At 40.2% G+C, this 22,873-nt stretch overlaps 2 protein-coding genes across 4 annotated transcripts; both read left to right on the forward strand.

Annotated features, from left to right (window-relative positions):
• The first annotated feature begins 384 nt into the window (after nucleotides 1–384).
• fgl1 (fibrinogen-like 1) lies at nucleotides 385–5,802 on the forward strand. Its single transcript, XM_030395712.1, has 7 exons — nucleotides 385–852; nucleotides 1,661–1,829; nucleotides 1,993–2,152; nucleotides 2,258–2,355; nucleotides 3,991–4,079; nucleotides 4,550–4,737; nucleotides 4,858–5,802. Exons 1-7 carry the CDS (start codon nucleotides 784–786, stop codon nucleotides 5,054–5,056), a joined length of 972 nt encoding a protein of 323 aa, XP_030251572.1. The 5' UTR covers nucleotides 385–783; the 3' UTR covers nucleotides 5,057–5,802.
• Nucleotides 5,803–6,816: 1,014 nt separating this feature from the next.
• Nucleotides 6,817–22,203, forward strand: snx25 (sorting nexin 25). Of its 3 annotated transcripts, none has more exons than XM_030396775.1 (22): nucleotides 6,817–7,032; nucleotides 7,280–8,019; nucleotides 8,740–8,824; nucleotides 11,339–11,555; nucleotides 12,133–12,305; nucleotides 13,397–13,583; nucleotides 13,987–14,057; nucleotides 15,208–15,398; nucleotides 15,608–15,739; nucleotides 16,025–16,174; nucleotides 16,312–16,437; nucleotides 16,560–16,724; nucleotides 17,495–17,626; nucleotides 17,765–17,905; nucleotides 18,160–18,273; nucleotides 19,160–19,237; nucleotides 19,606–19,689; nucleotides 19,804–19,921; nucleotides 20,190–20,256; nucleotides 20,833–21,014; nucleotides 21,104–21,204; nucleotides 21,328–22,203. In XM_030396775.1, the coding sequence occupies exons 2-22, from the start codon at nucleotides 7,669–7,671 to the stop codon at nucleotides 21,391–21,393; spliced, it is 2,931 nt and encodes a 976-aa protein (XP_030252635.1). In that variant the 5' UTR covers nucleotides 6,817–7,032; nucleotides 7,280–7,668; the 3' UTR covers nucleotides 21,394–22,203. The 3 variants fall into 3 exon arrangements, with proteins under 3 accessions (XP_030252635.1, XP_030252634.1, XP_030252636.1); XM_030396774.1 differs by having other exon boundaries at nucleotides 6,817–7,028; XM_030396776.1 differs by lacking the exon at nucleotides 6,817–7,032 and adding an exon at nucleotides 7,040–7,176.
• The last annotated feature ends 670 nt before the right edge of the window (nucleotides 22,204–22,873 follow it).

The following is a 22,873-nucleotide window of genomic DNA, read 5'->3' on the forward strand; positions in this document are numbered from 1 at the left end:
TAACATGTCCCCTTCATTTTGAATCATTTACAATAACCAACAGCCACATGAGTCAGACCTGCTTCCTTGTGATCCTTTCAGATAAAATGTCTCCCTCTGCTCCGGGCTGTTCAGAGCTGACCTTCAATGCTGGCAGCATGTATTTGAGATGGCACAATGCTGCTCATCAACAAGATGTATACTCAAGTCTTTTAATGACACTCACAGAGGACACTAGCTGGATAAGTGGCCATTAAAGAAGAGGAAAATCAAAGAAGAAGAAACACACAAGGAAAAAGAGAGGCGAAGACAGATGGCAGATCACAGACAGAGGGAGGGAGATTTGAGGATGTTGGGCAGCTCTTGATAAAGCTCTGTTGGTTGTCTCCTCTAATCAGTGAACTTGCTTGGAGGAATATTGTTAGAATATGTTCACATCACGTTGTGTTGATGGAACAATGCAGTTCTTCAATTATATTACTTTTTGTTCTGTTCGATTACATAAAACTAAAAAAACAGAGATTTTCCCGTAAGTGCTGCAACTTTTGGCGAGCGTGCATCTGCTTCTCGACACTCCCCGCATATTTTGTATATTTTATGACTGTAGAGAATCAGGTATTTCGTCAGTTTTTTCCTTTTCCTCGGGTGCAGTTTCTTTGGATCCAGGTGCGGGGAAGATTTAAAAAATGTAACACGCTCACGGCAAAAATAAACTAGATTCAACTAAACTCTGAGAAGTAAAAGAGTCCCTCTGTCCGGACATCTGATCGTATAATTTTGTGCTTTCTAAACAAGAAGAAGAAGATGGGAGGCCAGCTGCTGCTGCTGCTCACAGGACTGATGGTCCTCACAGCTTGTTCACAACCTGTTTGTGTAAGTACTCATCACTTGATTCAGAAATATTTCAATTCCAAGCCACAGATTTTCTTATGACTTCATTTTGTGTGCTGGCGCATATGTGTTTGTGTGTATTTTTTCCTATCTTGAAATGTCTAGACTACATTAACAGGCTTTTATATAGATGACTAATTTAGGAAGGTATAAGTACCACTTAGGTACAATTTAAAATACATGCATGAATGTATTGTATGCATATAGTATCATAATAATTTCAAAGATGCAAGACTAATTCCAGTAAACCTTTACTGGAATTAATCAATGATATTGCTTCACTCTCTCATGTCCAAGCTTAGTTTCTATTTGGATAGTCACCTCCTGGTTTAACAGCACTTGGAACAGTTAACCACATTTTGACAGTGGTAGGTTGGGATTTCTATTAGTTTGTCACAGTGTTCTTTTATTTCTGTACCTGTGAACAGCACATTAGATTTGGCTGGTTGTTGTCTCTTTACAGTAATAGCTTAACACTTTGAAAATGAACTTATTTTATTGTCTTTATTCTTGCTGAAAGTTGGCAGTAAAAAACATTACCACTCTTATGTTTGTTGTTTATATATATATGTATATATATATATATATAAATGTATGTTTTACTAAAATTCTTACATATTTACAGGGTTTGCTAGGGTCAGGTCAATGTTATGAATTATCCTTGATAAAATGACAGTAAATTTAATCATCTATGAGACATAGTGTATCAGTTTTTATACTCCTTTGTTAACTCAGAGTTAGGGAATGAATGTGGGTGAAGATCCTCACAAATACCCAAATGTGCGTGTAGGCGTCAGACAGTTGCCGTGAGGAGGTGGCTCGTCTGCGGGAACAGGAGCTGCTTCTGAAGGGCCAGCTTCAGAAGCAAGAAGACCTCCTACACAGATTACAACTGCCGAACCAACCTGGCAACAAGGATGCAGCCATATCCAACCAGAGCAAGGACACCCAGTACACAGGTCAGGGCCACGGCCTCAGGACTGGAAACAACATTTGAAATCTAAACTTTAATTAACTTGTTGCAAGTCTCATATTAGATAAACAAGCACCAGATAATGTAAGAAATTCAGAGTTTGAATTTGTGTGTGTGTGTGTGTGTGTGTGTGTGTGTGTGTGTGTCAGACTGCTCCCAGCTCTTCAGTGCTGGCTCCAAATCCAGTGGTTTCTACAAAATCAAACCTGACGGCAGTCCTGCTCCAGTCAAAGTGTACTGTGACATGAGTGATGGAGGAGGTTGGATCGTCATTCAGAGACGGATCGATGGAGCAGAGAAGTTTAACAGGTGTGTCTGTGATGTGATAACTATCAGTGTGAAATAATTAAATCATCTGAAAGGCAATACATCTATCTATCTATCTATCTATCTATCTATCTATCTATCTATCAGGTCGTGGGCAGAGTATAAGGATGGTTTTGGAGACACGGATGCAGCATTAGGAGAGTTTTGGCTTGGAAATGACAACCTGCATTACATCACTACACAAGGTCAATACCATGTCTAAAAACATTGTACTACAATTTGTCATTTAAAACTGCATTAATCAATATTCATATATGTTTAATGGCAGTGGTGTGCACGGGGGATGGGCACAAGGCGACTGCGCCCCCTCGTTGCCCAATTGTTGAAAAGCGTGTGCTAAAGTGCCCTCTTGGCTGGCAAAACACACTAAACTGCCCCTTGGCTGGTTAAAACATGATAAACTGCCCTCTTGGGTGGCAAAAACGCGTGCTCTTTTCGCCCCTGCCCTTCAAAAAGTCTGTGCACGCCACTGTTTAATGGATCAAAAAACTGTGTGTAATGTCCAACACTGGAGTTCTCCTCAGCTCAAGTGTTTTAGTTTTTATTTGTTTGTTTTCCAACCAATAACTTTATTAACCATTCATATGTAATTTTAAGTGTACTTTACACATCAACAATTTCACTAAAGTTAGCTTGGAGAATTTACCTGTTGGGCCACAGACCTAAGGAAATGATGGCTTGAGTTCACGCTAAGCTAGCAGTTAGCCTGAAATGTTGCTGTTATTGAAAGGTGCTAGCAAAGCAACACAGAAGGCTACATCAGAACAGCAGAAACGTCAGATAGGCTGGACTATAAACTACTACATATCTTTGCACGTTCGTTAAAACAGAGAATAAGAGAGAAAAACTGAAAATGAAATGAATTAACACTTTTGCCCATTTCAAATAGTCTACAGTGCAAATCAACCGCCAGTTGTCTATCCAGAAGTGACTAGCACAGCGTTACAGTGATCCGGTCTATAGGCTGGCTGCTCAGCTTCAAACAGCTGACAGACAAAGTTCGTAGCCGGAAACCACAGTGGAACATCAGCTATTTCCTTCAGGAGTTAGAGGAGACCAAAAACAAAACGAGGAGGAGAGTTAATACTGGACTTACATTCTTCGTGTGGCCAGAAACATAACCTTAAATGAATGCTAATGTTGCACCAGGCCTGCTGGATGTGTAAATAGTCAACTATTTGCTAACATGTTTAGCATTATGGAGAGGGAATGTCCCGCCCCTTTCGCTGTGCACCATGGGACCTTACTTCAGGAAAAATGTGTACAGTAGTCAATGACGAGAGAAAAAAAAGAGCTTTTGAACCCATTGAATTGTGCCATGAATTAAATTTATGATTTGTCAAGAATGAAATAGTTTGTCATAAAGATAGTAAAGTATTGTTTAGTTTTGTGTTAAACTGGACTGAGTACAACACTGTCTCGTTCAATAAAAGTCACCAACACCAACATGGCCTTCACCTTGGTATAGAAAAGGTATGAAAAAGGTGAAAATCACAACAAATGTGTCCATTTTGACAGCGGCAGATATGCAAAAGGAAAGCTATTCAGTTTTGTGAGAGAGGTAATACACAGGTCCGGCTTTACAAGGTTTCGGTTATAGGTTTTGGTTAAGTGTACACCTACAGGACTGTTGGGTGTGTATTCCTTCTAATTACGCTCTTTCACAGTCTTACACTCGACTCGTATTGTAACAAACTGAAATAAGGTCCCATGGTGGGTCCACTGGAAGAGTTATGACTTCTTCCAACAAAACACAAACAAAAAAGTTATTCTTCGTTTGTAAATAGAATATGATGATTTGTATTGTTTGTCTGTTACAGGGAATTATTCACTGAGGATTAACCTGGAAGACTTTGATGGCAACCAGCGCTACGCTGAGTACAAGAACTTCAAATTGGCCAGTGAAAAGGTGTTGATGCTGACTGAGCCCTAAAATGCAGAGCATTTATAATTACACTTAATATTACAAAAAATGTACAAATTAGATGAGAATAAGAGGCGAAGATTGGTGCTAGCCTACCTCCATGTATTTCATTAAGCTATAGCTAGCAACCTGGTTATTAGAATAAAAGCTGTGAATAGAGGGAAAGCAGCTAGCCTGGCTCTGTTCAATGTATAACAATCTGTCCAACAACATCTCTTAAGATCAGTAGACTGTTTACAACACAATATACTGTACCTTTTTTTAATCTAATACCTACAAAAAGTGTAAAACCTATTTCTTGATCAGTCCAGTCACTTGAAGTGTTATATTTATCATGTACAGTTATGAGAGTGGTGTTGATTTTCTCAACTCACATACACACGTGGAAATGTGATTTAATTTACATTTTTAAGCCCCTGCAGTCTAAGCAGCTCTCTTCGTATTTCTCTCTGCAGGATCACTACAGACTTACCTTTGGATCATATGTGGGCACCGCTGGAGATGCTCTGTCTGGAAGTTATCAGGTTGGTGTGTCAGGGTGGGCCAGTCACCAGGGCATTAAATTTAGCACCTACGACCAGGACAACGATAACTATGACGGAAACTGCGCCCAGGAAGACAAAGGAGGCTGGTGGTTCAACAAGTATGGGTTTTCATTATAGAGAATGTGCCCTTTCCCCCAGAAGATACCAACACGTGCACCCTCATGCGTTACAAGAAAAATGACTAACTATTCTTTCCTCTTCATTCTGTCTTTCTTTAGGTGTCACTCAGCCCATCTTAACGGCAAGTACTACCCTAATGGGCACTACAGCGGGTCGACGGATGACGGTGTAGTCTGGTACCCTTGGAGAGGATGGTGGTACTCCCTGAAGACCAGCATCATGAAGCTGCAGCCCGTCGACTTCAAAATCGACCCCATTGATGATCCCAATGCCGTTCACCGCACACCACCTTCCTAGATCGGACATGAGCAGATATCACAGCTACTTGGCTTAACTATTTTGATAAGAAACAGCTTTTGTTCCAATTTCAAAACACACTAAAACATAAAATCTCATCTTGTAATCCTATTCGCACACTTAGCATTAAAGAACCCAACACCTGGTAACAAATATGCTTTCCATGCTGTCCAGTTGCATTTTCTGATTCTGGTTTTAAAAGAAATAGTACACTTTGTGAAATCTTTAAAGCTTTTAGTAGCTTATAGTAATATGCTTGTAAGAGGATTTGTAAAAGCTAATGGCTGTTTTAGAGACACGACTGTTGTAAGGGGAAGTAGGCTGCACACATAGCTGTCTGTTTTGGTGGAGAAAAGGGAAATCTGATGTCAGCGGGTGTGCCAGACACAGGCAGAAACATTGAACTAAAGGCTGTGAAAGGATCCATTATCATGTCACTGAAAATGGCTGTTAATGTAAAAGTAAAAGCAAGCAGCTGAGCCCAGAACTGAGAGTAGTGCACACATGTTATAAAGATGACCATGTATTGTCTATGTATAACAGATGATTTGAAACAAAAGAATGCTTCCACTTGACTGAAAGCAAACGATGGTGCACAACAATAGAACAATTTCTTACAATGTTACAAGTGAAATTAGATTTATTATTAACAAATCCTCTTGTGAACATACACAGAGTTCTATCTCTACCATTTGCAGTATAACCATAATTCACAAAATAAAACAAGGAAACACTTGTCCATGTAATTATTTTCCATCTTCTTGCATGGGCACCTTTGAGACCTGACCAACTGTAGATGTCACACAGGTAGGGATATCTGCATTTTGTATACGTTATTACTGTTGCTGTTTTTGAAAGCTCATGTAGAGGCTGGATAAATACTCAAATAATTAATCAGCAGAGTGAAAAATTGTGTTTTTGATTGAGCAGTTTGTAAAAATGAGATGTATTGTGAGGGTTGATTTGATCTGTCTCATAGACTCATACAATCTCCAGGCCAAGTTGGATTTAAAATGAACTGCCAATTGGCTATGCTGAAACATATTCTAATTTAACCTTATTAACTTATAATAAATCTTTAATTCAAATGAATTTGTCATGTTGTTTCTATCACTGATGAAAAGTCCGTGGGTGTTTATTTTTTTTTGAACATTATATATTGTATTATTCATAGACTAAAATGGCTCAATGACTAGGCTAATTATTAAAGAGGAAACAAATCAAATAGATATAACTTCTTTGATGAATTTCAGTTCTTTTGGGTTTAAACGTGTCATATTATTTTAATCATTCACTAGTTTTATAATATTATTATTATTATTAATAATAATAATAATAATAATAATAATATTAACAACTTTATGAATTGGTTTATTTATTTATTTTTAACAAAATTGACATGAGGGGAACAGTGATTATAATCTAGCAGGCGTAGATGTCCAGAGTAATATGTATGAAACTACTTGAGGTGAACCTGGCTGAAATATAATCATTTCCAACGCCTCTGTACCTGACAACAGAAAACATATTTTTTATAATGTCAGACAGCTAGTGTCTAAAAGAAAAATCAATCGTCAGAGAAACGAGGCATGATCCTTTATCTCGTTGTGTGTTTGATTACAACACGTAGCTGCCCGGTTGGTCGGTATTTTCCCACTGACTAATGTCAACTGTCAAACACACCCCCGCCCACCAACTCGGGTTGTCCTGACTCTTAAAACAAGCGTGCCGTCCGTGGTTAACACGAGCGCTGATTGGCTGACACCCTTTCAGGTTCAGCAAGATTGTCAGTCAGATGGAGCTCGAGGAAAATAACAGTTGCTTGTTTTTATCTGTCGGGGGTTTTGGAGCGGGCATATTTGGTCGTTGCGTTTATGATACTTTCAATTCTCCACTGCGACGCCACGTACACATTCTCTTACAGAGAGGACAGTGAAAATGTAGCGTTGTTACCGCACACCTTTTTTAAATGGTAGGTAAGTAAGCTAACATTAGCTGATGTAGAATTGGTTACTTAGCAAATAAGCTAGTTAGCTAGCTGCAATTGTTGCAGTTGGTTTAAGAGCCAAACCAAACAGCAGGACGGGATCTTTTGCTGGCTCATGTATTTTTGATTAAAGGTAACAGGCGACAGTTACTTAAACTGGCTTCCTACTGTAGTTTTCTGCTAGCCCAGTTGGTTAGCAAGTCATTAAGCTCCCCTTCCACCTATTTGTCTCCAAGGTGACGGTGGATGTTGCTACATCAATCCCATCACCCCGGATCTCTCTCCGTCTGCTCTCCGGGCGACTGTCAGTTCCTGTCGTCGCGTCCACGACGAGCCTGGTGCCCCGTTCCGTTGTCTGGAGGATCGTGTTGTGGATGACTAAGCCGACGGGACTCCGTGCCTCTGGCCGCCGTGCGGGCCGATGCTAGGAGCGTGGAAAACATAACCGTGTGGGTCGGTGAGGAGATGTCAGAGCGGGGATGCCTCATCTTGGAGACAGTGTTGTAGTCGAGGGTATACACAAGTGTACACAGTATACCTGCCTCTGTGACTCGGCGTGCAGACTAGCGGACCAACTTTTCAGCCTAACAAGTTGTGACACATATATGGATGGTGGGGTCGCAGTATGCCCACCCCCTCAACTACCATCACACCACCGGCTGGAGGGAGTAGCAGCACCGGAGGAGAAGAGGGGCCCATGTCTGCCACCTCCACCTCTTCCATCGGCTCCTCTTTCCGCTTCGTCCCGGCTTTCTGCCTGGGCGTGGTGGCAGCAGTAGTGTTTCAGCTGGCCTGGGGAGGCCTGAGTCTCACCTCTTTCTTCTTAAAGTTGTTCATCTATGTGTCATTCGCCCTGCTGTGTTTCCTGGCCGGGAGCTTTGTTCTGCTAGTCAGGAAGAGTCCTCTTAAAGTCAGCTGCTTTGACAGAAACAGGAGGCAGTCAGCTGTGCGGCTCGGGTTCTTCGAGAAGCTCATGGTAAGATACTGATATCCACTTGTTTAAATTCACATACACCTTTGACAATGCACACATTAGCTCCCAGCCCCAGATGATGTTTCCCCCATCAGACTACACCCAACTCCCAAATCTCAAAAATATTTAACACAGACACTCTGATATTTTCATTTTGGCATCAGTCCTGACCCGTCTTTTTCTTCTCTGAACTGCTCTTCCCCTCAATTATTTCCCCTCGCTCCCTCATGTTTCTCCCCTCTATCATCCTCTCTCCCTGCCTGCCCCCGGATCCTCCCTGCGTTGATCTATAATGGATGAGACAGAGTCATGCTGCTGGATTTAGACACACTTAAACACACAAACAACCGTGCACACACGTATATAGGGCGATTTGGTCTTCAAGGAAAACGACTGTGTCTTTGCAAACTGCTGGTGATCTGCCTCATCAGGCTGCACCAGCCCAGCAGCTGCCTTTCAGCAGCGTTTGTTTGCTGCTTTGTGACGATGACTTATTGATGCTGACAGTGGAGGGAGATTGTCACAAGCATTCGTCTGGTCAACATGTTGCATGAGCAGTGACATGTTTGGTCTGCCTTTGTTTGTCTGAATTTGAGGCTTATTAAACAGACAGCTCTCAGTCTGGTCTTCCTCCTCTTCCTGTTGTTGCCCAATATTTCCTGATTGTATGCCTACACCCCCATCTGCGAAGTGAAGAGATGTGATACTCTTGTTGTTTTTCAGGCCCGTTTTTTGGTGCCAGTTCAGGAGTCCAGCCAGAGCAGGAGGGTGGTGGTTTCACACAATGTGGACAAAGCAATGAAGGAAGGTAATGGATTTTTGAAGGCGTTATGACCCACTTATGCCCACATTAATGCAAAAACATTAGGAAACTAGCCTAAGACAGACATTTTGGTCAGCACTACAGATTTCAGATCATTGTATAAAAAAACAGCTGCTGACTTTTAAATGGACATTCAAACATTAAAATTATACATAATCATGTATATCTATTCTACTGGGAACTATTTTGATACTCAATTAATTAATTTGAGTACATTTTAAAGAAAAAAATGTAATGTAATGTTCTGGTTTATTTACTCCTGAATATAACTGAATATTTTTTGATAGACTAAATAACAAATTGATGGATCAAGAAATTAATCACCAGATTGAAAACATTGAAAAAAATCCTTAGTTGCAGCATGATTACAGAGCAAAAGTGAAGAACAAAGCACACCGACAAGTCAGGATTCATAAATAAAACTAATAGCTTGACATTGCAAGGTATCTTTGTTGCCCTGCATGTCAGCACGTAATGTGAACAATATGATACGCCCGCCCCCCACTACTTCTCTAAAAATCCCCTGATTCAGTCCTGTTCTTAAATTATTAAAATATGTGAATTACAGATATGCAACAGTACGTTTGACAGTGATGACTGTTAGCCAATTAATTCAGAGAATATTGTTTTCCTCTCTTTAAGAATTCAGTGGAATGGAGACTGCTTCCATGAGTGTCTTGGCTGACTGGTTTTGTGTTGAGACTTTTCGTGAAATGTTTCTGACACTGTTGGAAGAACTTGTAACTTCTGTTTTTGAGAAAACTGCTGACTGATGGAGCTCTGTCAGTCACCATGACCTATCAGTGATCCCTCCCACTCATGGTGGATTACAGCGTACAAACACACACACACATGCACACACACGCACACACACGTGCACAGAGGCACAGTCAGTTGAACAGTATGCTTAGCTGCCAAGTGACAGATGGCTCCAGGATTTACTCCAAGGGTGTGTATTTGCTCATTCTCCCCTGTGCGTTTTTTGAATTTATGATGACATTATTAGGTCCACAGTCAAGACCTGCTGTGAACATAGTTTTGAAAAAACAGTGTTTGTGTTTGGGCGAAATTCTTGGATTTTAATCAAGTACTCAAGGATTCTGGGCATCAGAGTCCCAGGGTACCTATCCTTATACCTTGTACCTTTCAGTCTATCACAGGGACAACTCATAGAGACAGATAAATACACTCTCACTTGCAGGCAATAGAGTCAGCAATTGGCCTAACCTGCCTTTCTTTGGACTATCGGAGGAGGTATAAAATATGCCGACAAATGGAGAATATGCAGAAGCCCCCCCCCATAATGACAGTGTGTATATGTACACAGTAAACATGTGACAGTCTCCTTTCAGATCAGAGTTATTTAAACTCCCAAGAATTGCTGTAACTATTGTGTCACGTAAAGCACCACTGCCCACTCTTCAGTTAGTAAAGCTGTTAAGATCCTTGAAGTGCATATAGTCCATACAGGCTAAAAGACATAGTTATTAGTTCACAGATCAATAAAAGAAAGATTGATTAGATTCACATGTTTTATGGAGTTTCACTTTAGCTAGGACGTATAGAGGGGGGATTATCACACGCTCTCCTTCAAAGCAAATCTGAATCAGTAACATCAGTTTGAAGTTACGACAGCATTTGTTAATTTAAATTTCACTGTTGAATGCCATCTGTAATGCTTAAGCATGGCAGTCACTGTATATGTCAAAACTGCCATCAGTAAGATGTGGCTTATAAGTAATGCAGCCATGGAAAACTACAACATCATGTTGAGAAATGTTCTGATTTTGCTTATCAATTTCAAGCTTAACCTGACCACGCGAAGCTAAAAGCCAAAAGTTTCCACCATCTATCTTTAGATGTGTTGAGTTTGCATGTGTGCTGCATTAGTTCTACATGCATTTGTGTGGGTTTTCTCCCGGTGCTCTGGTTTCCTCCCACAGTCTGATGAAATTCAGGTCAGGTGAACTGGTGCTCTAAATTGCCATTACTCACCTCGATTGAGTGGCGTGACTGTGAAAGATAGTCTGTCTGAGTGTCATTATATGTCAGCCATGTGATGGACTGGTGCCCTGTTCCACCTACTGGGTTAGTCTCCACTGTATTTAGAAAAGTAATGAATGAATGACGCATTTTAAATGTTGCACCAGTGTTGGGTTGGGTTTTTGGGAAATGAAACCTAGTTCAAAGCACACGGTGGGTATTTCAGAGGGCCTGGCAGGTTAGAGAAGTCACAACTCTCCTTTTCTAGAAACTTGAAATCTTAGCAGCCCAACAAAGGACTGGCATTGGCCAGTCATTTTGTAAAAGAAATGATAAAATATTATTGACAGCATCTTTCAACATTTTAAATGTATATTTTCTCTTCAGCTGATCAACTGAATTAAATTTTAATGTAAAGGATCATACAGCTGTATGAAATCTACTTTATTTCTGCAGCTGTTCTTTATTATTTATCATATAGCAAAATTAATCTTCCAGTTCTCTTTCTTCCCCCAGTGTTTGACTATGCCTACAGAGACTACATCCTGTCCTGGTACATCCCCTTGAGTCGTGATGAGGGCCAGTTGTATTCCATGCTGTCGGAGGACTGGTGGCAGATGATTGGGCAATTGAGATCCAGACTTGCTGAAATTGACCTCGTCAACGTGGTGTGTTATGACTCCATCCGAATCCTACATACACACTTCACCGACCTCAAGGCTGCATCTGCAAGGTACACAAATGCACTCACACGTATAAGGTATTCGTTTGCAGTGTTCTGATTCACTGTTGTTTGACTGAAATATGTTTCATTTTTGACTTGGTACTGCAAAGATTTTTTCTCCGCCCCAGAGTCCAAACACACCTCCATCATTTTATGTACGCAGATGGGGTGAAATTATGGCAATTCAGTTCAGCGTAAATAACATTAAAATGCTCCTCTCTCACTTCCTCTGTCTCCAGGCAGCATCTGCCAGGTGCACTTAGAGACAGAATGATGATTCACACATCGTCTGGTTTCATTATCCTGGCAAGTCGGCCGAGACTTATGATTTGATCACACTACTGAGATGTCTGGCCTCCCTCGTCTTCAATAGTTAACGAACAATGTAGCAGCTATATGTCTTGTTCAGTCAAGTTTTAGAAACAAAGACAGTGAGATGCAACACAGCTGAAGTATCAATAACAGCAGCGTTCTTATATGTCATACAATGTCATCTGAAATCTAGCTCTGCCAGAGTAACGATTCACTTTGTCTCTTTCTGTGTGTATCTCAATGTAATCTGTGTCTCTTACTTGTGTGTATTCAGACCAGAGGAGTGTTCTCGGCCGTTTCCTCTCCATCCCTGTTTGGTCAGTCCAGACTCAGAGATGGCCTTCCTCCGCTGTGTAGCTAGAATACTGCTGCTATGTCTGCTGCCACAAAAGGATGCCAAGTCACATACACTACGCTGCTGCCTCACAGAAGTCATCACTACTAAAGGTACTGAGAGCGGTGTGTGTATGTGTATATGTGTGTGTGTGTGTGCGTACAGGTTCAGACATCCTCATAAGTCATAAATCCTTTGTCCTTGCTACACTGTAATAATTAAACTTAAGGGAAAAAATGGGCTAAACTTGTTTTGAAATCATCAAAGCGATGTCGTAAGCTATTTTGTGATAAAGGAAGATGTCTATTATAACAACTGAGCCCATGTTGTCACTTTAAACTACTCTGTTTTCTACATAACAATGAATATATTTAGGGAATGAGGCTAAATATATAGACATAATATTCTTTGTTAGACTTTACCGTACAGGAACACTCATGTTTTTTAACTGTATGCAATCATCATTAGAGTATGATGCAGTATTTTTTTAAACATTTTGTGCAAGCAGAAATCCATTATCTTGATATTGATCTACTTTTTTTGTCTCTGGTGCTGAATTTCTCACAAATTTGACCTTTTAAAGTCTAAAAGGGGGACTTCAGTTTTAATTTCACCTTTGTATATCATTTATTACAGTAGGAGTTACTTCCTTTTTCAAGGGAAAATTCCAGAGAAAGTTCCTCCACCCACCCATACCTCGTTAATTCTAATCCACCTTACTTGCTGTCAGCAAAGATGTAGGTTTGGTGTGATTGAAGTCACTGTGACTGCTTTCATTTCAGTAAGCTAGAAAGTCGCCTCGGGTTGCACCAGAAAAAACATGAATCATTGCCGGTATAGTGTCGAAGTCTGTTTCCCTGTCAGTTTGTGTTTCTCCTCACCTTAACTTCCGTCATCTTACCCTGACCCCAACTGCAGGGTCTGTGTGTGTGACTAGAACAGCATTCTAACAGGAGGGGAACACATTTCGAAGGGGTTAAAAGAGTTTGACACAAGACAGGCCAGTAGGTACGTTGATGATGATGAAACATTTAAACATTAAAGAGTAACAAAGGAGCAATGATCTGAAAGAGCTGAGAGTGAGGTTGAGGTCTTTGGTTATTGCAAGGGAGGGTCCATTTCTGTGTGCTGTACCTGTCCAGTTTGACTTGAAAGCTTGCAGCCTCCACTTGATTTCTGCCTTAATATCTTTGTGTTGCTTCAGTGTTGAAGCCTTTGGTAGAAGTGCTGAGCGACCCAGACTCCATAAACAGGATGCTGTTGTCTCAGCTGGAGCAGAGGGAGCAGCAGGCTGAGCAGCAGAAGAAAGCCTACACCTATGCTGCCTCCTATGAAGACTTCATCAAACTAATATCAACTTCTGCTGATGTCAATTTCCTCAAACAACTCAGGCATGACACACACACACACACACACACACGCACACGCACACACACACACCTGCTGCTTCTTTAAACTGAGGCTGCCCTGTACTTACATAGTCTTCTCGTAATGAACCATACTGTATATATGCACGAACATGTTAACCAGACAGTGTAAACCTCCAGTCTACTTACTGCTGTGTGGTTACCATGGGAACAGATGGATCTAAATGTGGGGTCGACATGATACTGCTATATTGTCTTGTTAGTTTGAGACATAATGGCTCAGCACTGACTTGTTGCTGATCTGTTTGATCAATTCTCTACATTCTGTAATTCTGAGTATTCAGTTTATTAATCATAAGACAGCTGATTTACTATTTTATTGATTTGAACAACTGTAAAGTTGAACATGTCTGTCTTCTCTTTAAAGGTATCAGATAGTGGTGGAGATTATTCATGCCACCACCATCAGCAGCCTGCCTCAGCTCAAGAAGCAGAAAGGTAGAGAGACACCACAGTACACCATGTGGCAGAAAGGTCAAAAAATGATTGAAAATAATCTGTGAATTGAAGCATTTCAAGTCCTCTGCAGCTGAACAACAAGCTGATCTCCTGTTGATATATCATGTAGGGAAGTATTAATTAAAGTCACTGCAATTTATTCCATCTTGTTGCTTCAGCAACCGTAAAGGTACCTTGTAGAGAGCTGGGTGGTCAGGTCAGACATGAGCTTTGGGCTGTGTGGGTAACTTGCGAAGTGTCCTTTACGCGCTGGGTTCACCCTCATATCAAAGTACCGGTAGGTTAAAGACCAAGAACTGTTAATGAAAGCTGAACCTGAGAGTTAAAGTGATATGTAGTAAGACTAAGAATCTACAGCAGTCCTTGTAGGTTACTGTACTTTGACAGAGCTGAATGCAAATGCATGACCATTTTATAATGCTCATGTTTAACAGGTGTACTCCGTCTTTACCACTTGCAAATTAGCACTAAAAAAGTATATCTGACGTACATGAGAAATTTGACCTAGCTTGACCTTAGTGATGTGAACTGAAAACACATCAATATTACTACAGTTCATGTTGAGGTAGGAGTGAGTGTCACTTCACAAGACAGAAGTTTCAACCTACTGGTGACTCTAAAGAAAAATTCAGGATCACCCAAAGTAATTCGAATTCATCCTTTAGGAGCCATGAATGTGCAGTAGTTAATGGCAGTCCTTTAGTGGTTGTTGAGTTATTTCAGTCTGGACCAAAGTGACCAACATTGCTATAAACAAAGAGTGACCTGAGAGTAAAAATCTGTTGATTCACATAGATTTTGCTGACACACTGGGGATAGGAGGTAGGTATTAGCCTTCCACTTTCTGTATCTTTTCCTTTGTTTCCCTGATCAAACTCTGCAAAAAATTAAGTATTTTTTAATATTTGTGCTACATAAAGTGTATTCACATGGATAAATGTCAACATCATATATGGAACTTTGCCTTCACCAGACAATGTGCTTGTCCAAAGATTAGCTTGTCTGTCAACTTTTTCTTGTCAGTTCAGTGGCTCCACTCCAAGTAATTATGCCGTTGTGTATTGTTGCATGTCCAAAGCTGGCTCACACCACTGCACTCTCTCTCTCTCACTCACTCTCTCTCTCTTAGAGCGAAAAGGTAAAGAGTCTGCAGCCATGAAGGCAGACCTGCTCAGGGCCAGAGATATGAAACGATACATCAATCAGCTGACTGTTGCTAAGAAACAATGTGAGAAACGCATCCGGTTACTCGGTGGACCAAACTATGAGAATAATGAGGAAGGAGGGACTGATGACAGCGACGAGCCTCAGAGTCAGAAGGTGACACTCATAATGTCATACAACTGGTGTGGACTTTGTTGTTATAAGAATGTTTTCTTTATTAAGAATATGATGTTATATGTATATTGAAAGTTTTTAATTATATATTACATGGCATTATCATGACTTTACCTTTGTTAAACAAGGTTCCACATGGCTGATGTTTTCTCTCTCTCTCTTTCTCTCTCTCTCTCCTCGCCCACATTTAGATTCTCCAGTTTGATGACATCCTGTGTAATCCAGGTTACAGGGAGCACTTCAGAGTTTACATGGAGAGAGTTGATAAGAGAGCTTTGATAAGCTTCTGGGAACTGGTGGAAACACTGAAAACTGCCAACAAGGTGATGTGTACACACATACCAGAAGGCTTAGCCCAACGCTGCTAATAGTATATGGTGTTAGGGGATTAGTGATGTAGTAATGAGTGACGGTATTTCCTGTTAGTAAGATACAGGGCTGTAACAGAGCTGATCCTGGGTGTTGTTTTCACACTTGGCAAAAAGTTGCTTCACTTATTCCATACCATTAAAATAAATATAGTGTCAGTTTTGTCACTTTGCACTTTTGCACTATAATAAACCACATAAATGTGACTCGATATTTGTTTATTATTGTTTGTGTTACAGAATGAAGTGCCCCAAATAGTTGGGGAAATTTACCAGAAGTTTTTTGTGGAGAGCAGAGAGATCCCAGTGGAAAAGTTTCTCCTCAAGGAGATCCAGCAAAGTCTGGTGGGGAACAGAGGAACACAAGTCTTTGTTCGACTACAGGAACAGGTAACTGCTTTTGCTACTAACTAATTTAAAGTAATTAACTTACCCATAGCAGAATATGTCTTCCTCAGAAGAGACAGAAGAACTGTTAGGAACTAGAGCAGTCGTGGTAAGTGTTTCTGTTGCTCAAAATCCTCTAGGTGGCTGAGACGATGAGAGAGCGTTACTACCCCTCCTTCCTGGTTTCTGACCTCTACGATAGGCTGATCAAACGTGATGAGCAGCAGAGCCACTCACAGTGTAGCACTGAGGAAAAGGAGGAAGGGGTGAGACACGCAATGCTCGGAAAAATGTTTAATCTGTTAAGAAACTAAAATTGATCAATTTTAAGTGTGTATACCTATGTTATTGCCAATTTTAAATTTTTTTTTTGTTTTTACTTACGTAGTGTCAGGGTCTAGATGCAGGAGAGGAGGTGGGTGATGAAGGCAGCAAAGGAATCAATGAGCAGGCCAGCTACGCTGCTACAAAACTCCGCCAATTGTATGACAAACTGGAGTACAAGCGACAGGCCCTTGGCTCTATCCAGAACGCACCCAAACCAGACAAAAAGGTAACAAAATACAAACAAATGTGATGAAACACACCCTGGGGTCAAATCAGAAATCGACTCCAGAAGTTCACTGCCGGATTGCATAAAACACACCAGCACTGTCCACTGCAGGGTTCCACTGCATGGTATGGTGATTTCATTTTCCACTGCAGCTGGTATCCCCTCATATAAGGATATATAAGGACATCCTTTCCTTTTGAGATCCTTTCATCTGTAACAAAACAGAAGAGTATTTGCATTTAGTCATTTGACCATGGCATGGTTTTGCAGGTTGCCAGTTTAAATGTAGGTCGAGTAAATAAAAAGCACTGCGGTCTCAATTTGCTGTTCAGTGTGCGGAGGTGTTGCCACAATACTGGAATTTCTAACTTTAAGACAATTCATTTAAAAATTTAAAATATTCGATACCATGTTTAATGCCACCGGGAAAAATGGACACAATACTGAAGGCATTATATTTTAGATTTGCATTAGAGGATAAACACAACAAGGCTTGGTGTAATATGTGTAAAGCACAGTAACAGCTGCTTGTGTCAACCTGTGTCAGGGAGGACGGTAATAAAGTGCAGCGTGTACGATTTCAAATATTCAGAATCAATATTTTTGAGTAAATCTCAGTAACAGGAAAAAATATTTGCAACACTCCGAAGATATTTTTGAGGAGGTTTATAAACGTCTTTCAGCTGAAAACCACCATATATACTTGATGACCTTAATGCCATTTCTCCATTTTAATTAAGTTAAAATATTTCTGCTCTGTGTCGTTGTAGATTGTGAGCAAACTAAAGGAAGAGATCGGAGCCATGGAGAGAGAACACAGTGAACTGCAGCAACACATCACCAGGACCGACTGGTGGTGTGAAAACCTGGGGCACTGGAGGGCTACTATTACTACTGCTGAGGTAATGTAGTTTTTTTTCTTTGTTCACAAACAACAAACAGCTGAATCTACTAATGCTCAAGAATCAAGCTAATGTTAATTATGTAGCCACTGAAACATTTGTGTGTAAAACTAAGCTCGTGTGGTGTGTGTTTCCCAGGCCACAGAGGAAGGTGGTGAGACAGTAGCTTGTTACAGTGTGTGTGTTAGCCTGATGGAAGGAGAGGAGATGACCAACAGTCGCTGGAGTGTCCAGAGGAAACTCACTGAGTTTCAGATGTTGCATCGCAAACTCACTGAGGTAACACCAAACACCACACCATGGATGGATATGTTTTCTATCTAAACATTAGTAAGCAGATATCACTGTGCTTCATAGTTGTACTGCATCACCACTCGTGGAAAAGCTGCTGTGAAGTTTCAGTGAATATTCTGTTTGTTAATACACAATACTAAGTAATCCAGAATCAAGAAGTCATATTAAAATATGAAATATATCATTTTATGGGGTATATATGTCACAATCACCTGTCATTCTGTGTCTTTCTTTGTCAGTGTTTTCCATCGTTGAAGAAACTCCAGTTACCATCCCTCAGTAAACTGCCCTTCAAATCCATCGACCAGAAATTCTTAGAGAAGAGCAAAACTCAGCTCAATGCCTTTCTCCAGGTAAAAATGCCAACAGTACACACTGTCAAGTTATGTTACACTTTTCTTTCATCACTGCTAACTTTATAAGAGTAACTTTGGTGCTCAGTGCCTTTTCAAGTGTCAGCTATAAAAGTTAGACACAGTGATTCTTCTCCTCTTAGACTTAGTGTTTCAGACTTGCATGCAAAGCCACGTAAAACCAACGTTAAGTAAAGCAGATGTTCATTGATAAATAGACGGTTAAAAATAGTTTGCTGTAATAGCAGCTAAATGTTTAAAATAAATGATGTAAACATTTTTGAAAGAGACATTATTGGAAAAATATTTGAAATTTGTCTGACAGGAATGTTGGGGATAAACTGCAACACCAGCTCTGTGCTCAAACTGCCTTCGTCAAGTGTGTGTTTAGGGATGCACTGATTTATTAGCTGAACATTGGTATTCAAAAATAAGATGACATTCAAAAATAGCAGTAGCCAATGCTTATTCAGTGTTACAACTCAATTTTGCACTGTAAGGCTGTGTAAGTACTGAGAAATGTAATCATTGAGTAGGCAGTTGTATAGCAAGCTAAAAAGACTTTTGAAGCAGTTGCTTATTAAAAAAAGGAATATTTTTCATGTGAAAGAAGGTTTTATTAGAGGTTGTAAAATTGTGCACTTTGTAAGACAATGTAATGAAGAGCTGAAGTTCTTCAAAACAGTTTCGTTATTGTTTCATAATGATTTCTTCATTTCCCTGGCACAAAAGGGGGAGTGAATTACAGCTACCATAAAATAAACAACAACAAACAAGAAAACAGCAGTGTGGCATTGGCTGTGAGCCAAATTGTTATTTTTTATCCTTGTTTATGACGCCAGCTATATAATATGTTGATGATGATTTGAGCTGTGTGTGTTTGTAGCGTCTGTTGATAGATGAGCGATTGTGCCAGTCAGAGGCTCTCTATGCTTTCCTCAGCCCGTCACCAGAGCACCTCAAGGTAACTCATTTCTCAGACTTGCATTTCAAGTAACACAAGGCTATTAATACATTACTGTCGTATTTCAAACGTGTACAATCGAGAAAAACTTCTTCCCTCCACTTAAAAGCTACCGCCTGTGTTGTCGTGTTGTCGCGCTAAATTTAGCTTTGTATTTGTCAAAATGAAAGGCTGCAAAACAAGCTTTATTTGCTCATTCAGGTCAGTTCTGGTAGTTAAAATTCCTTCCAGTAGAGTTAAGGATTAACCTGCATGTAAAGCAGCAGCAAATGAAAACTGAAATATTGAGCTGCTTTTAACTGAATGCACAATGGTGTGCTTCCATACAGTATACTGTATATTGACAATGTCTTGTTCGATGTTTGAAGGTGATGTCAATCCAGAAGAAATCTTCTTTTTCGCTGGCCTCCTTCCTGGAGAGGCTGCCTGGAGATTTCTTCTCCCATACTGAGGTACATATTCAGTCACAACTGCTAAAGCAACAGTAAATGTGGACTGTCTTAACACTTGAGCTAACTTGGATCCTCATTTGGATGGCCTGTGTGGTGTGTGACTGCTGTTTTTAGGAGGAGGCTGATGATGACAGTGATTTGTCAGACTATGGTGATGAGACAGATGGGAAGAGAGATGCCCTGGCCGAACCCTGCTTCATGCTCATAGGAGAGATCTTTGAACTCAGAGGAAGTGAGTAGTACATGGTTGTCTTGTTAAATCAATGCTGCTAATTAGTAGTGTTGGCCACGTTGTCTCTTTAAAATCATTATAGAAACACAATAAGTCTTACATAAAAGACACATATGTAGAAACTATAAATCTGAGAGCACACCTTTATTGTTTTTGTTTGAGGTTGGACTTTTTGGGACCAAATCTTGAATTCTAACAGCGTCTGAGTGAATTTATCGGATCAGTTTCCTTTTTTCCTCACATCTGTTTGTCTGTCTGTCTGTCTCAGTGTTCAAGTGGGTGAGGAAGACTCTAATTGCACTAGTCCAGGTGACTTTTGGACGAACTATCAACAAGTAAGTTATAGCACGTTGGTATTTCAATTAACAATGCCTTTGGGAGCTATCGCATTTTTAACAATTAACATTTAAAGGTGCAATATAGAAGAATTTTAGATTAGAATTTAAAAAAATATACACATACACAAAAGACGAGAAATAACTATTGTGGACAGTATGTCAGTGTGTTTGTTTGTTTAATATTACTACTGAAGTTAGCATGCTAACAAGTTAGCCATGGTACACCCTGAAAACCTTCCCCTCCTGGTGCACCAAGGTCCAAGTTCAGGCTGACTGGAATGTGGGGGTTATTGTGATGATATGCTGCCCCCTATTTGTTTGGACCAGTTCATCAGGTGGCTGAATTCTATGCAATCTATGGACTTCATATCTGTTGTAGTGATACTGTTACTGCAGTTACAGTATGTAAGAAACCACCTGGTATTGTTTTAATAACAGATTTAAGACTGGATCTTAAGGAGCATGTTTATTACACTGTTTTACAGATTGTAACTGTGCAATCACTCGTACATGACTGTATATTTTTCTGAGATCGGCTGTTAGGCTAACATCCTCCACTCTGCTTTATTTTAGACAGATCCGGGACACAGTAAACTGGATTTTCTGTGAACAGATGTTGGTGTGTTACATCAGTGTGTTCAGGGACACTTTCTGGCCCAATGGGAAGCTGGCACCACATGTCAAGGTCCGAACAGACAGCGAACGCCGTGAAACTAAGGAACGGGCTCAACAGAAACTACTTGACAATATCCCAGGTAAGAACTGAAACCCATAGGACAAAACCTGTACATTTTGTAAACACCAGAAATCAAATCATCTGATCTCTTAACTTTATTTTTTTTAGATGCACTAGTAAATCTAGTTGGCCAGCAAAATTCCCGCTATGGAATCATCAAGATCTTCAATGCCCTGCAGGAAGCTAGTGCCAACAAACATCTTCTCTATGTAAGAATAATACACATCATGTCAAACAATATCTTTAACATAAAAAGCGATCTCATAGAATGAATGATGTCATATGCAATTACAGCTGTAAACCTAATCATTTTGCCTATCTGTCTCCGCTAGGTATTGATGGAAATGTTACTCAAGGAAGTGTGCCCTGAACTCAGCACGGAGGTGGACAACAACTGAATACACACGTCACTTAACACACACACAGTCTTTGTAGCTGACCAATCATAAACTGCCAAGCCAGACCGGGAGCTGGCCGTATGGTTGAACCTCAGACAGAAAGCAGCAGTGTTGGTCAGAATTGAGACACGTGCTTATTCTGTTGGTAGAACTTTGCTGTGAAATGATGAAAAGCTGGGCTGACACCAGAGTGATGTTTGGGGCTGATGTCTGACTTTGTTGTGGTACAGATCTAAACTTGTCTGTCGGAATTGGGAGAAAACTACATGGAGTGTGACTTCTTCCTATTTAGGCAGCTGTCTCACCAGACGCACCACATTCACCCAAGAACAAATTGTATTTTTGACATGATAGGACCACGTCTGCAGTTTTCTTCCTTACTTTAATAGCACTGAAACATCCGATCTGTACCACACAAATGACATTAAATCATGGTGGTCTCTAGATTACAAGGCAGGGTATCAATAAGTGAAAGTAAACGGCTTGATTGTTTGGTGATCACTTTCACTTTAGAGCTGATAATCTAAAGACCTCAACCGAAAGCAGCAGAGGCGGTTAAAGTTCAGATTTGTCTCTAAAGGCAACGAGTGTGTGTCAGTGCCCACGGACCTCTTAACATTCCTCCTACACACAACCTGAGCAACAACACTTGTGTTCTGTGATTCTTGTTAAGGCTTATAATTGTGCAATATAATGTCATGTAAAAGTCATTGTGATGATTTTATTTATGATTATTATTGATAGATTTTATTTTTACCAAAAATTGTTTAGAGAGCATTTATATAAGCAATAAATTGCAAACAAAAAGTTGATGTGGTATTTTGATTTTTTCTTCTTCGAACAACAAGATTTACCATAAATTGGCACTTGGTGACATATGAGAACATTATTGAAACAGGTTGTCCACTGAACTACAACCCAGAAGCTAAAATTCTGACTAGCATTAAATCAAGTCAATATGTATTTGACCTGCATTCATTACACAAAAATATGAATACAAAGAGGGAGACAATTCCATCAAATTTACACATATAAATATTCTAAATATCTCATATATGAGGTATTTTTCCCGCGTTCGTATAACATAGGATGATGTTGGTGTTTAAATTTAAATGATTTAAAACAAGTAGCCCACTGCTTGCCGATAGTGTTGGACCCTACAGCTTTCTGTGCATAGAAAGTGTCCATCCATGATCCAAATGTTTTAAACTGCATCTGGAAGTGTTTGAGGCACCATTTCTATCCCCCAACAACAGATCAGTGTGCTTGCAAAAGGTCAAATGGTCTTTTTCCTTGGACATGAATGCAACATGTGTTCCCCACAGGGTGGCTTAAGTCTCAAGGGGCAGTGGGTGTGAGCACTGCTGTTTTACCTCGGTAATTAAGCCATGCAGCACAGCTGAACCAAGATCTGTCACGCTAGAGAGACTAGGTCGGAACAGGAAGTCGAGCTAGTTTGCTTGCAGAATAAGAGTATGAT

The sequence above is a fragment of the Sparus aurata genome, chromosome 18, assembly GCF_900880675.1.
Source record: "Sparus aurata chromosome 18, fSpaAur1.1, whole genome shotgun sequence".
Lineage (NCBI taxonomy): Eukaryota > Metazoa > Chordata > Actinopteri > Spariformes > Sparidae > Sparus > Sparus aurata.